Consider the following 12,946-nt stretch of genomic DNA (forward strand, 5'->3'; position numbering starts at 1 on the left):
AAAAAACATGCTTTGAAAGACTTTTTATCTCATCCCCCATATCTCTTCTTCTCTTTTTCTCCTCATTTTCTTCTCTTTTCTACTCCCTAAGTATTTTATGGCAGTGAGAAGAACTGATGAAAAGCCTTCACCAGGTCTAGTCAGACATATATTCAAATTCCTTTTCTTTCCCAAAAGGAATTTTTAATGACAAAAGAAATGAAAGAACAAAATGGAAGATGAAAAGAATTTGTCACCTAATGTATTTAGGCATTTAAAATGCAGGTCAAACTCCAAAGATTTTTTTCCATTTGATCAGTTTTTCTGTTTTACAATAATTTAAATTTGGCATAAACTGTGTTCTTAGGAATCATTAGCTCTCTGCCTGAGGACCCCTTAGGAAACTGGAAAGAGATATGAATACACTAATAATCAGTAGTGGGATTTAGATAATTTAACAACCTGTTCTGTACCCTAATGACCGTTTTAAGTATAAAAAAGCGATATACAGAAAGGTAGTTTATTATTTCATGCATTTAATACTTAAATAAGAACAATAAAAGAGGTACACAATATGCTGCTGTGCAGATGAAGGTTAAAAAAGGGTAAGGGATGTAAATTTGTGATTACTACATTGGGCAGCTGCCCAGACACCCACCTTAGAGAGAACCCTGGTAACAGGTGCCATTTTAACAACCAGTTTGCTGAGCTCAACAAAAATTAGGCATCGGTTCTCCTGACCTGGTGCTGACCGGCTGAATCCCACCACTGGTGATAATAAAACCAGCTGCATGTAACAGTCCATTTACTTACATGTCCCTAGCTTTAGTTCTCTCCTTAAAGATTTCTTGAGAGTGTTTGCACAGTGATGAGACCTAAAAAAAAAGAAAGAAGAAAAGTAGAAGGAGATCAGAGAGAAAGAGAAACTAATTATTGGAGTCAGCATTATATGTTCCTTTTTTTAATGATAAAGAATTGGAAAAAATGGCCAATTCTCAAATACATCCTTTTGTGCTGAGGAGCAAGTAGTTGAATCATTATTATTATTATTATTTTTTTTTACCACGACACTTTTCTCTCCATTCTGAACAAAAAAATTGAACAGGTAGTATTGACTACACTGATTTGAACATCCTTCTGGGAGACAGTGCAGGGCTGGCCCTGGATGGAACTCACAGAGCATCTAAGTTCGTCTCTGTGGAACCACTCCTCTCATTTTGTTGCTTAGATTCCTTGGTCCGCACCAGAGGGCCCCCACAGTCCCAGCATTTCCTTGCCTCCGTCAAACTCACCAGAAAATACTTCACTTTTCAGTGAAAATATTGGTAAACAAACATTCCAGCAGACAGATAGATCCCTGCCAATTATTAACAAATACTAATAATTATTCCTGCCAAGTAGCTCAGATGCCCAGAAAGCTTTATAAGAATAATGATAATATTGTTAATAGCTAGAGTTTACTGAGAGCTTTCTGTGGGCCAAGCCTAGCACTACACTCTTTAAAGACATTATTTCAGTCTCAACAATAACTCTAGATGGTTAATTTTTATTACTCTTATTTTGCAGTTGAGAAAATGGAAACAGCGAATTTAAAAAATTCCCCAAGATAATTCAGATCATAGGTTTTTAAACTCAAGCCAATTTTAACTCTAAAATCCCTGCTCTTTAACAATATATTTTAACTCAGACATTTCCTGGGACAAAGTTATCGTCAGTTTCTAGATGTAAAAGTTTTCTTCTTATCAGGTAAAACAAATACTAGTGCCACACCAAGGCTTTGAGAGTATGAGCCAACCCTTTCCAATTTCTTCTCTCATTTTCACCTCTTTATGATGATAACATATTTCAAGGCAAATGGGTGAATGGTGATTGTATTATGGATGACTGTTATGCTTATAAAACTATCTGAAGATCAACAATGATAAACTCATTGATGTAGTCACAAAATATATATTTATTAAGGAACCACTATATGTCAGGCATACCTCTAAGAAAAAAATGATAAATATAATTACAGTATTTTGCCCAACAGTGTTGCTCTTTAATGAATGGATGACTGGATAAAGTTATTATACACATAGTGTCCAACAAATCCATGAATAATATGTGAATTTAATCTAACCTTTAAAAATATTATTCATTAGCCACTCTAAGAACTGTAGAGAATATCAGCAGGGAAATGACTTACAATTTAATGTTGTCCACTAAACTATGGCTGTATTGTCTTAAATTCCCTTTAACGTTTTCTGAATGCCATATCCTTATGTTATGAAAATGTGTCTGAGTACATGACTTTCTCTTCTTTTTTAAAATTATTTCTTTATCTTTAATCTATAATTTTTAATTTTAATACTTTAAAATATTCAACTCAGTAATTGACTTTGAATAATGCTTTATGTAAAATAATGAATTTCTTGGTTCTGATTACAAATATGCACTGTATTTCAATGTGGTTTCTGCGCGTAAAAGAAATGCATTATGTTCTTTCTAAATACCAAATGTGTTCTATATTATTTTGTCTTTTTTCATTTATTTTGGATGGTGTATTGTTACTTTCAGTTAATATCAAGAAATATAAATCCACTATTATAAATTATACATTTATAAAACTTTACCTTTATTATATTTGTTTCTAAGTAATAAAATTTACTACTATCAGTAGGGTGTGTCTTGTGTTATTTCAATATTATGCATTTTGATAATGCATTTGTGTTGATCTACACACACATCTGCCCCCTTGAGACCAACCACACAGAAATTGGTGAGGGTTAAGGTATTGTATATATACCTTTACAAAGATGAAAACCTGTAGGAAGAAAAGAAAGCCAGCCACATAAGCTAAGCATCTAATGTGATATAGAAATAGGAATGTATTTATTTTTAGCTGGAAGATAAAAACATGTCTTATTTAGCACTCCATTCAAAATGACAAAATACCAGTGCCACTTTACCAAAGGTGTCGATTATTGTATTTAGTATGTCATATTCTGCTGGGGATTGCCTCCTTTCTGGTGCAAAGAACACAAGTGATGCCACTTTCTGATGTGTCCATTCAAGGAGAGGGGCTCTCTAGTAACAGAGACTTCTTTGGCATTGTAAGTGACAGATGCAGCTGTACTACTTAAAGGACATTTTTCTCTCTCTCTCTTTTTTTTTTTCTTGTATTTTTCAGAAGTGAGAAGTGGGCCGAGGGGGGGGGATGAGGAGGGAGGCAGACAGACTCTTGCATGCACCCGACCAGGATACACCCAGCATGTGCACCAGGGGGCAATGCTCGGCCCCTCTGGGGCACTACTCTGCTGCATTTGGAGCCATTCTAGCACCTGAGGCAGAGGCCATGGAGCCATCCTCAGCACCCGGGCCATCTTTTCTCCAATGGAGCCTTGGCTGCGGGAGGGGAAGAGATAAGGAGAAAGGAGAGGGGAAAGGGTGGAGAAGCAGATGGGTGCTTTTCCTGTGTGCCCTGGCAGGGAATTGAACCCGGGACTTCCACACACTGGGCCGATGCTCTAACACTAAGCCAGCTGGCCAGGGCCTTTTCTCATTTTTATAATCAAACTCTGAGGCAAAGTATAAGGATTCTGTATACCATTATCTTGGCATTTACTACTCCCTATTATAATTGTTTGTCGGTTCATTTCACCCTTTCCAAGACAGAGAGCTACTCAAAACCCAAGCATCTCACTTATCTGTTCATTTTTACCACCTAGCACAGTGCTATCAGTTTAGAGGATAAATTAATAATATTTGTACTGTTATGAATCATCTATAAAAATGTACTTTTAATGTTGTTTTATGTTCTTCAGTAATAATTCTTTTGTCCTAAGTTTCTTTGTTATATAATTTGAAGTTTTTCAGAGTAATCCTGGAATAGGTCTGAGTTTATCATTGTTTTCTACATATCAGAAAAGTGGAAATATTTTTAATATTTTTCAATCTTCATACGAAAGCTAACATGACATGTATTACCCAAAATTATACATAACATCATTCCCTGAAATTTCTACTCCAAGTAAAATAAACTACTTATAATATTTAGGGTAATAAATTACTTGTTCCATTTAGGGGAAGCAGAATGAAATATTTGACTAACTATTCTCATTTCTGGACTGAATTGTGCTATTGTCTCTGATTCATGCATGGAGCAAGTGTTCATTCATTCTCACTATGCTACGGTCTGCTTTAGGTCCCATTGATGCCAACAGCATTTTATGAGTCAAACAGTAGCATATGTATCCTGAATCATAATGCCATTTTTAAGTGACAACATTTATGTTTTTTCTTTAAAAGACTCAAATGAAATCATTTAGTGAAAACCATAAATATCATCATCATTTCAATAGCTTATATTTAAAAAGAGTGTGGCAACCCTGATTATATAATTTAATTGTTCTTTAGATTAATTTCAAGGAGGACATGCTTGTGTTCAAATGTGTTATTATTCACTAGTTGGAATTCATTGATTTATTACCCAATTTTCATTCTAGGCCCTCCAGGCCCTCCAGGTGGTCTGCGAATAGAAGACATTAGAGCCACTTCTGTGGCTCTTACTTGGAGCCGTGGTTCAGACAATCACAGTCCTATTTCTAAATATACTATCCAGACCAAGACTATTCTTTCAGATGACTGGAAAGATGCAAAAACCGGTGAGTTTTATTTGTCTAGTTAATCTGTGCATATTTTAATGACATTTAAAAAATAGTATTATTTACCCAGAAATTCCTTTGAATTTTGATACTTTTAAAAAGTATCCCAGTGCTTTGATAGTAAGAAAAAAAAGGAAACTATAAGGAACTTTAACATTTTAAAGTGATTGGGGGAGAAGAAGTTCATGTCTAAATCTGTCACAGAAAAGCAAAGAGAGGCCTCCTCGTTTTAATGTCATTGGGAAGTCTCTCTCTTTTTTTCCAAATGGAATCTGTAACTTATTATTTATAAGTCTTTTTTTTTTTCAGTTATGTAGATACTATAGTTCTGAACTTTTTAAAAGCCACATTACTCATAAGTATGAATTTAAGCATCCAAATCTTACAGCCATAACACTGTTCATTCGGAGGATGATCTTCTCTGGCTTGAATTTCCTCAAGACATATTTCTAAAGAAGTTTTGGATCTCTACTGTTTTCTTTTATTATATTAAGAGTTCCTAAAGTTGATCAGAAAAATCTAAGCTAGAGTAAATAGATATTTTTCTTTGTCTATAACTACTATCATTGCTATTTCTCATGACCAGCCTACAATATACACTTCCATTTTATTTTCTCCTGTAACATCAAAGAAGATAGAGGATCCTTTTGATAAAATAACATTTTTATATCTGTCATCTTTGACAATATTTTAAAACAAGCTTGGAGTTTTTAGAAATTTTTTTAAATACATAAAGAAGAACCATAGTAATAAGGGTTCAGTTTCATCAGAGGGAAGGAAAAAAAACAAAAGTGTTGAATAAAATGCTCCTCCCTTTTTCTTCTTTCTTCTTTTCCAAGTGAGAAGAAAGGAATATATAGAGAGATTCCTGCATGCATTCTGGCCGGGATGCACCCAGTGACCCCTGTCTGGGGCGGGGCCAATGCTCTGTCCATCTGGGGCCACTCTCAACTAAGCTAATTTTAGTGCCTATGTTGGAGGCTCCATGGAGCCATCTTCAGCTCCCAGGGCCTGAACCAATCCAGTGATGGCTGCAATAGGGGAAGAGAGAGAGAGAGAGAAAGGAAAGGGGGAGAGGAAGAGTAGCAGATGGTTGCCTCTCCTGTGTGCCCTGACCAGGAATCGAACCTGGGATATCCATACACCTGGCCAATGCTCTCCCACTGAGCCAACTGGCCAGGGCCTGTTTCTCCCTTTTAAAAATTGAACAAAGAATTAATCCCAATATATCCAAAACCTGCTCTCCTTTTAGCTTTTTTAACGCAATGAAGGTTTTTATTTACACGTACTTTTCTTTGATAACTTCTTCCTATCATGAGAAATGAACAGAATATAAACTTGAAACCTGTTATAAGGGTTTAGGATATATTTGAGTGTTAAATGATCCTCCACATAAGCGTAGAAAGTTCAAATGAATTAGAAACAGGTGAAACATTTCTATTACATTACGATGTGAGCATAAGTATTATTTATAAATATACAGTCATGTGTCCCATAATGACATTTTTTCAATGACAAACTGCACATATGCCAGTAGACAGGAGTAACATTTAAATAGGGTACTTTTGATATAAGTATAGCCAACCCCAACCTTCTCATAGTCCCTGTTTTCATGTTATAACTTATCTAATTGTCAATGTATTTTATCTTTGAATCTAAAGCATGTTTTCTGTTGACAGCATATAATTGGATCTTGTTTTTTACCCAGCCGGAAAATTTCTGCCTTCTAATTGGATTCTTTAATTCATCAACATTAACATTTGATTTATATCTGGTTTCTAAATGTTTCACTTGGTTTTGTTCCTTTAGTCCTTCTTTACTGCTTTCTTTTGCATTAAGTGAGTATTTTATAGTATAATGTTTTAATTTTAATAACATTCATGAAAGATAGAGAGATAGGTAGGTAGATAGATAGATAGATAGATAGATAGATAGATAGATAGATAGATAGATAGATAGATGATAGATAGATGATAGATAGATAGATAGATGATAGATAGATGATAGATAGATAGATAGATGATAGATAGATAGATGATAGATAGATAGATAGATGATAGATAGATGATGGATAGATGGTAGATAGATAGATAGATAGATAGATAGATAGATAGATGATAGATAGATAGATAGATAGATAGATAGATAGATAGATAGATATAGAGATATGTAGGTATAGATATACTTAGGGCTTATCAGATACAACTGAAGCAATCAGAATAGATTTTGTATTTTTACCATCTTACATTCAGTGAGATATAGAAATATTACTCTTAGTCAGTGTTATTCCATTTTACCCTTCTATGTGTTATATATTATTGTTATACATATTGCAGATATATGTAACAAACTCAATAATCTGCTAAAATTATTGCATTTAGTAACTTTGATGTCTTTCAAAGCAGCTAAGAAGAGAAATAAAAACAAGTATATAATTATAGTTTGTTATATTAACAATTTATTTACCATTCTGATCCTGTTCATTTGTTCTTATGGATTTGAATTACCATCTCATGTTATTTTTTTATTCTAATACAGCTTTGCTTTCACCTGCTCCTTTGTTGTCAAATATATTACATTTCTATATGCTGTAGGCTCAACAACACATTTTAATTTATTTTAACCCAATTAATTATATATAATACACATATGTGTGTTTATATATACATGTATGTATGCATGTATTTATACATATGTATATATGGATGGATAGATACATGGGTAGATATGGTTTTCTACAATGGCTTTAAAATCAGGTAAGTCATTAAGGAAGAAGAAATATTTATGCTATCCTTTATAATTACATAATATCTTTACCAGTGCTTCTTATTCTTGGAATAGTTTTACAAATTACTCTCTGGGTCAACTAGTTTCAGCCTGAAGAACTTCCTTTACTTTTTTCCCTAAGGAAGGTCTGCTAGCAACCAGTTTTCTTAGTTTTTAGTTATCTAGATATGTCTTTATTTGACGTTCTGTTTTAAAGGAGAGTTTTATTGGATATAATAGTCTTGATTGACAATATTTTTTCTTTCAACACTTCAAACATATTATCTTAGATGACCTTTATCAGGTTGAAGAAGTTCTTTTTTATTCTCAGTTTACTGAAAGTAAACTTTATATTTAAATTTACTTTATATTTACTGATGTATGTACTATTCTTGGGTTCTCCATTCCTTTCTGTAGAACTAGTTATCTATATGATATGATTTTCTTAAGGAAGCAACTCTTTTAACATTTCTGATTGTTCAAGTTGCTGGAGTCAAAGACTTTCAGCTTTTGTACATTTAACAATGCCTTTCATTTTATATGAAATTATATTATTTGGATATAAACTTGAAGTTGCTTTTTATTGCGAGCACTTAAAGAATATTGTGCCTTTATCATTTTGCCTGCATTATTTCTGATGAGAAGGCAACTATTCTTACCTTATGTTCCTGCATTTAGTGTGTTCATTTTCTTTAGCTACTTTCAATATTTCTCTTTATATTTACTTTTTAGATAGATGGGAATGTATTTATCCTGATAGGGGTTTACTGGCATCTTGATTCTTTGAGTTGATATCTTCCTTCAACTTTGGAAATTCTCAGTTATTCACTTTCTAGATATTTCCTCTGTTTGCCTCTTTCACTGTTTCTGTCTCTTGCCTTGATCTATATTGACATGCATTTTAGATTTTTGATCTGTTCTACAGATTGTGTGTGTGTGTATGTGTGTATATATATTTGTGTGTGGGAGGTGTGCTTGTGTTTCTATTTGGGTAATGTCTAATTACTTGTCTTCATTTTCATACATTCTTTTATCTGCTATGTTCAATCAGCTAAAAATCCCACTAAGATAATTTAGACCATTATATTGATAGATAGATGGATAGATAGATAGATGAATGGATAGATATATCTCTATATATTATTCACATAGTGTTCAATAGAATTTTTCTATTTCTTTATATATATTATATACCTTTCCACCTTTATACTTTTACATATTTATAACAACTGTACTCAAGTCCCTGCTTGACCATTTAATATCTGGACCATCTTTAAGTCTGCACCTATTTATTTATTTTCCTTCTTGATAGTGAGTCATATTTCTTTATTTTTCTCATGTACCTAATAATTTTTATTGACTTCCCAACATTGTATGTAAAATAACAGTAGAGACCAAAGTATATATTGTTTATGCCCAGGAAAATATATGTTATTCTTTCAGAGCCTGAGCCAATCTCATATAAGATGATCTGAGCTTTGCTGTTGAATTCAGATAATACAGACTTTAAGCAATTTGAGTGTAGGATCAGAATCTTCCCTCCCAAGTATCTGGAGGTTTTTAGCCTTACTGTCAGACTTTAGCTGGCTTTTCTAACTTGAATCTCAGGGATGGTCCAATCAGTTCCCCTGCTGCTATCTAGACAGCTATTGTTTGATAATCAGTTTAAAGTACATGGGGGAAGAGAAGAATTCTTAGTTCTCCCACCTTCTTCTCAGACTTCAGCAGACCCAAAGCACTTACCCCTCACAAAGGAGGCAGATGTCTCTTTGCTCTACCGCCACTCACCCAGCCGCAGATGGTCATCTACTTATATTCAGTTTAAGGCCCAGAGTGCGTGTGAGGTCTCAGTGTTTCTGAGGTGTCTGAGCCTCAGAGGGGGTCTCTCTGGCTTTTCTATCTTGACCCCACATTATCTTGAGTACATTTAGTGAAGGCCTACAAAAAGAATCAGCCAATGAGTACAGATTTCCTTGTCTTAGGAATCCCAGGAATTCAAATCATCCATACCACCATGGCTGTTTTTTAAAATCTGTGAAAAGTTAAACTTCTTTTTCTTATAAACATCTATGACTATTTCCTCTTCTTCCCATTGCTCTACCAATGACAGCTTTAGTTCATTAGATTTCTTAAAAAACTCAGCTCTCCAATAGGCTCTGGAAAATTATTATTTTGTAGAGTATCTTATATGTTCTTTTTTGAGTTATATAAATAAAATTCTCTTGTGATTGCATCTTAAAAGAAAGCAAAATATATTTTTGTGGCCCTAGCCAGTTGGCTCAACAGTAAAGTGTCAGCATGGTATGTGCAAGTCTTGGGATCAATTCCTGGTCAGGGCACACAGAAGAAGCAACCATATGCTTCTCTATCCGTCGCCCTCACCCTTCTCTCTCTCTCTCTTCCCCTCCCACGGCCATGGCTCAAATGGTTCTAGCAAACTGGCCGTGGGCACTGAGGATGGCTCCATGACATCACCTCAGGTGCTAAAATAGCTCAGTTCTTGAGCAACAGAGCAGTGGCCCCAGATGGGCAGAGTATTGCCCCATAGGGGGCTTGCCGGGTGGATCCAGGTTTTGGAACATGTGAAAGTCCACCTCTCAATTCATTAAAAAAAAATTTGCAACAAAATAAAATCATGTGGTTTTAATTCTTGGTGGTATTTACTAAAAAGAAAGGTACAAATTAAACTTGGTTTTATGAAGGTAATTATTAAAGGTATTCAATAAGTATTTTTTAAAGATATCTACTTTTACCAGTCCAATGAGTAAAAGAAATGAGATGAAAGAATAGATTGTATGTCTTTCAAAGAATCTACTATAAATATTATTTCTCTCAGACCTTTTAATGGATGGGCAGCCAATATTTGATATCATTCCCAGGGTTCTACAAGATGCTCAGGTCACATTTAGAATGTTGTGTTTGATTCTATGCTGCTACTTTCAGAAGAAAAATTTAAAAATTGTTGGTGATGTTTGTGTGTGTGTATGTGTTTGTGTAAGGGAGGTGTTGGCTAGAGCATAGAGAAGGCTGGAAACCATGCTGTGAGGAGCAATTAAGAGAACCTGGAATGTGTTTTCCAATAAAGAAGAAAAATGTCTTCATATTTAAAGTTCTACATGTGGGAGACTCAAATTGACTATTACAAATCTTCTGCAACTAACATCTTCATATATAAATGTTCTTCTGTACTTTAGATTATTTTCATAGAATAGACATTTGTTAATTAAGTTGTTTGGTATAAACATGTTCAAGCCTATAAACTGTGCAACCAAATTACTCTATTCCAAGGTAGAACTGGTTTTTATTTCCACCACCAGCATGTAAATATCTCATCCACCATATTTTTATTTAGTATTTAATATTTTCTTTTTAAATGTTTGCTAAATTGATAGGTATAAAACCATGCCAAAAACACTATCTCATTGTGGGATATTTAATTTTTAGAATTTACTGTTTTCTTTTTTGCCTTTTCATAGCTTCACTATTTGTTGTTATTTCAAATATGAATTTATGGGTTTTTAAGAGGCTACATTCAGATATTCCTTAGAGAAGGACCAATAAATCATACTCCTGTTATGCCAGAACACACTGTGCTTCTCTTTCACAGCAAGCTTCTTAGCCACACCTATGGCTCCCTCTCGAGTCCTACCCAAGTCCTGCCAGGTTATCTATGATCTACTTGTTGGGTCTAAAGCCTCTAACATAACACCATGTACTTGTGTCAGAGCCATTGAGAAGCTATAAATGCCCAGTTCCATTTTCACAGACTTGGCTTTTCACCTCTGAAAGGGTAATTCTTTCTGAGTAGTCCCAAATGCTTGGCTTTTGAATTTAGGTTGATCCTAAAACTTCTGATTGTATTGATACTCTAACAAAATACCAGGATTCTCTTTGGCTATTTATAAAAACCTGGAACAGGTGTCATTACATTGTCATTTTTCAGTCCTGAGGTCCTTCTGTTTCTGAAGCTCCTCAATTAACTAGCTGGTGTGACCTGAAGGCAGATTGCCATAGCTAGATTGCCAGGCAACTAAAACACTGAATTACTGGCATACCCAAGCAGTTGCTTCTCTTTTCCTCCTTTTAGAATAATCAGCACTTGTTATTCTCAACCTTATAGAATCAAGATATTTGCAGATAGATCTGTAGATTACTACTCATGCCTAGTTGCTAAAACAAGACATTCTCAAAGTAGTCTTTTGACCTGCCTATTAAAATAAGGAGTATGTCAGCCCTGTACAATTGGCTCAGTGGAGGAGCATGGCCTGGTGTGTGAATGTCCTGGGTTTGATTCCAGGTCAGGTCACACAGGAGAAGCACCCATCTGCTTCTCTGCCCCACCTCCTCTTGCTTCTCTCTCTCTATCTTTCTCTTCTCCTCCTACAGCCACGGCTCGATTGGAGTGAGTTGGATCCAGGCACTGAGGATGGCTCCATGGACTCCACCTCAGGTGCTAAAACAAAATGGCTCCGGTTGCAAGGGAGCAAAGGTCCCAGATGGGCAGAGCATTATCCCCCAGTGGGCTTGCTGGGAGGATGTAGATGGGGTGCATTCAGGAGTCTGTTTCTGCCTCCCCTCTTCTCATTAAAAAAAAGGGGGGGAAGAAAAGTATATCTTCTGGTCTATACCCTTTGCTTGAAGATTACCCTCCAAAGTACAACCAAGATTTAAATACCCATGTAAAGCCAGTATCCACGGTCACCATCACAGCCAACTGGCCCATGCAGGTTTGCATTGGATTCGGACAGTCGGTAAAGAAATAACAGAGCCAAAAACTGGTGGGCCATCGACTTTAATCCTAGCTTGCACCCAGCAGGCAAGTAAAAACACACACTGGGCTCCAAAACCCACTTATTCAGGGCTCACAAAGCTACAGACTTATCTGAGTTTCCTAGAATCAAAGGTTCCTAGCTCACCAGACTTATTCACCTCTGTTCCCCATCTCCTTCCTTCTCCCTGTACAAACTCTGCACAAACTGGCTTCTCACTCAGCACTCCACCATCTTGGCTGCTTCTCCTGGCCTCCTCTACGTGGCCCTTCTCTGCTCTCCTCTAATGCTAATCTCAGGAAGAGAGAGAGCAAGCTCCTGGTCTGCTCCCATTTTATAGTGTAGAAATCCAAACCTTTGATCCAATATACAAATAGGAAAGTCTCTAATACAAAGTCACTTATCTGAGGCATGATGAGATTGTACCACCCCACATTAAAAAGAGTAGGAAAGGCTTAGTCCTAAAACCAAGCCCCAGGCTACAAAGATCCTGCCTGCCCACAGCTCACCCCCAACACACATTAATATCACCTGGGCGATGGGCTTCCATGTGGGCAGCGCCATCTTTAACAAAGTGAGCATAATATATTTTATCTGACCAACAACCCATCAGGTTAACATACTACAACAGTTAATATTTTATAGAGAGAAGCCTCTGGTTGGCATTATGTAGTGAAGATCTGATTTTTTGATACTGAGATTATATATAAAAAGTGACCTCACTCAAAACTGACAGATAACAAATCTGGAATCTGAGATCCCATTCCTATTTCCAGTACTTTCCTT

The 12,946-nt window shown here is 35.6% G+C and overlaps 1 protein-coding gene across 3 annotated transcripts in view; it reads left to right on the plus strand.

Annotated features, from left to right (window-relative positions):
• The window catches only part of CNTN1 (contactin 1), a 388,569-nt gene that overhangs the window by 295,203 nt on the left and 80,420 nt on the right, over positions 1–12,946 (plus strand). For all 3 annotated transcript variants that reach the window (XM_066258119.1, XM_066258117.1, XM_066258118.1), the window contains one exon: positions 4,467–4,625. In XM_066258119.1, coding sequence (XP_066114216.1) covers positions 4,467–4,625 — 159 coding nt within the window. The remainder of the gene's footprint in view (positions 1–4,466; positions 4,626–12,946) is intronic.

This window comes from Saccopteryx bilineata, chromosome 2 (genome assembly GCF_036850765.1).
Source record: "Saccopteryx bilineata isolate mSacBil1 chromosome 2, mSacBil1_pri_phased_curated, whole genome shotgun sequence".
NCBI classification, from domain to species: Eukaryota; Metazoa; Chordata; class Mammalia; order Chiroptera; family Emballonuridae; genus Saccopteryx; species Saccopteryx bilineata.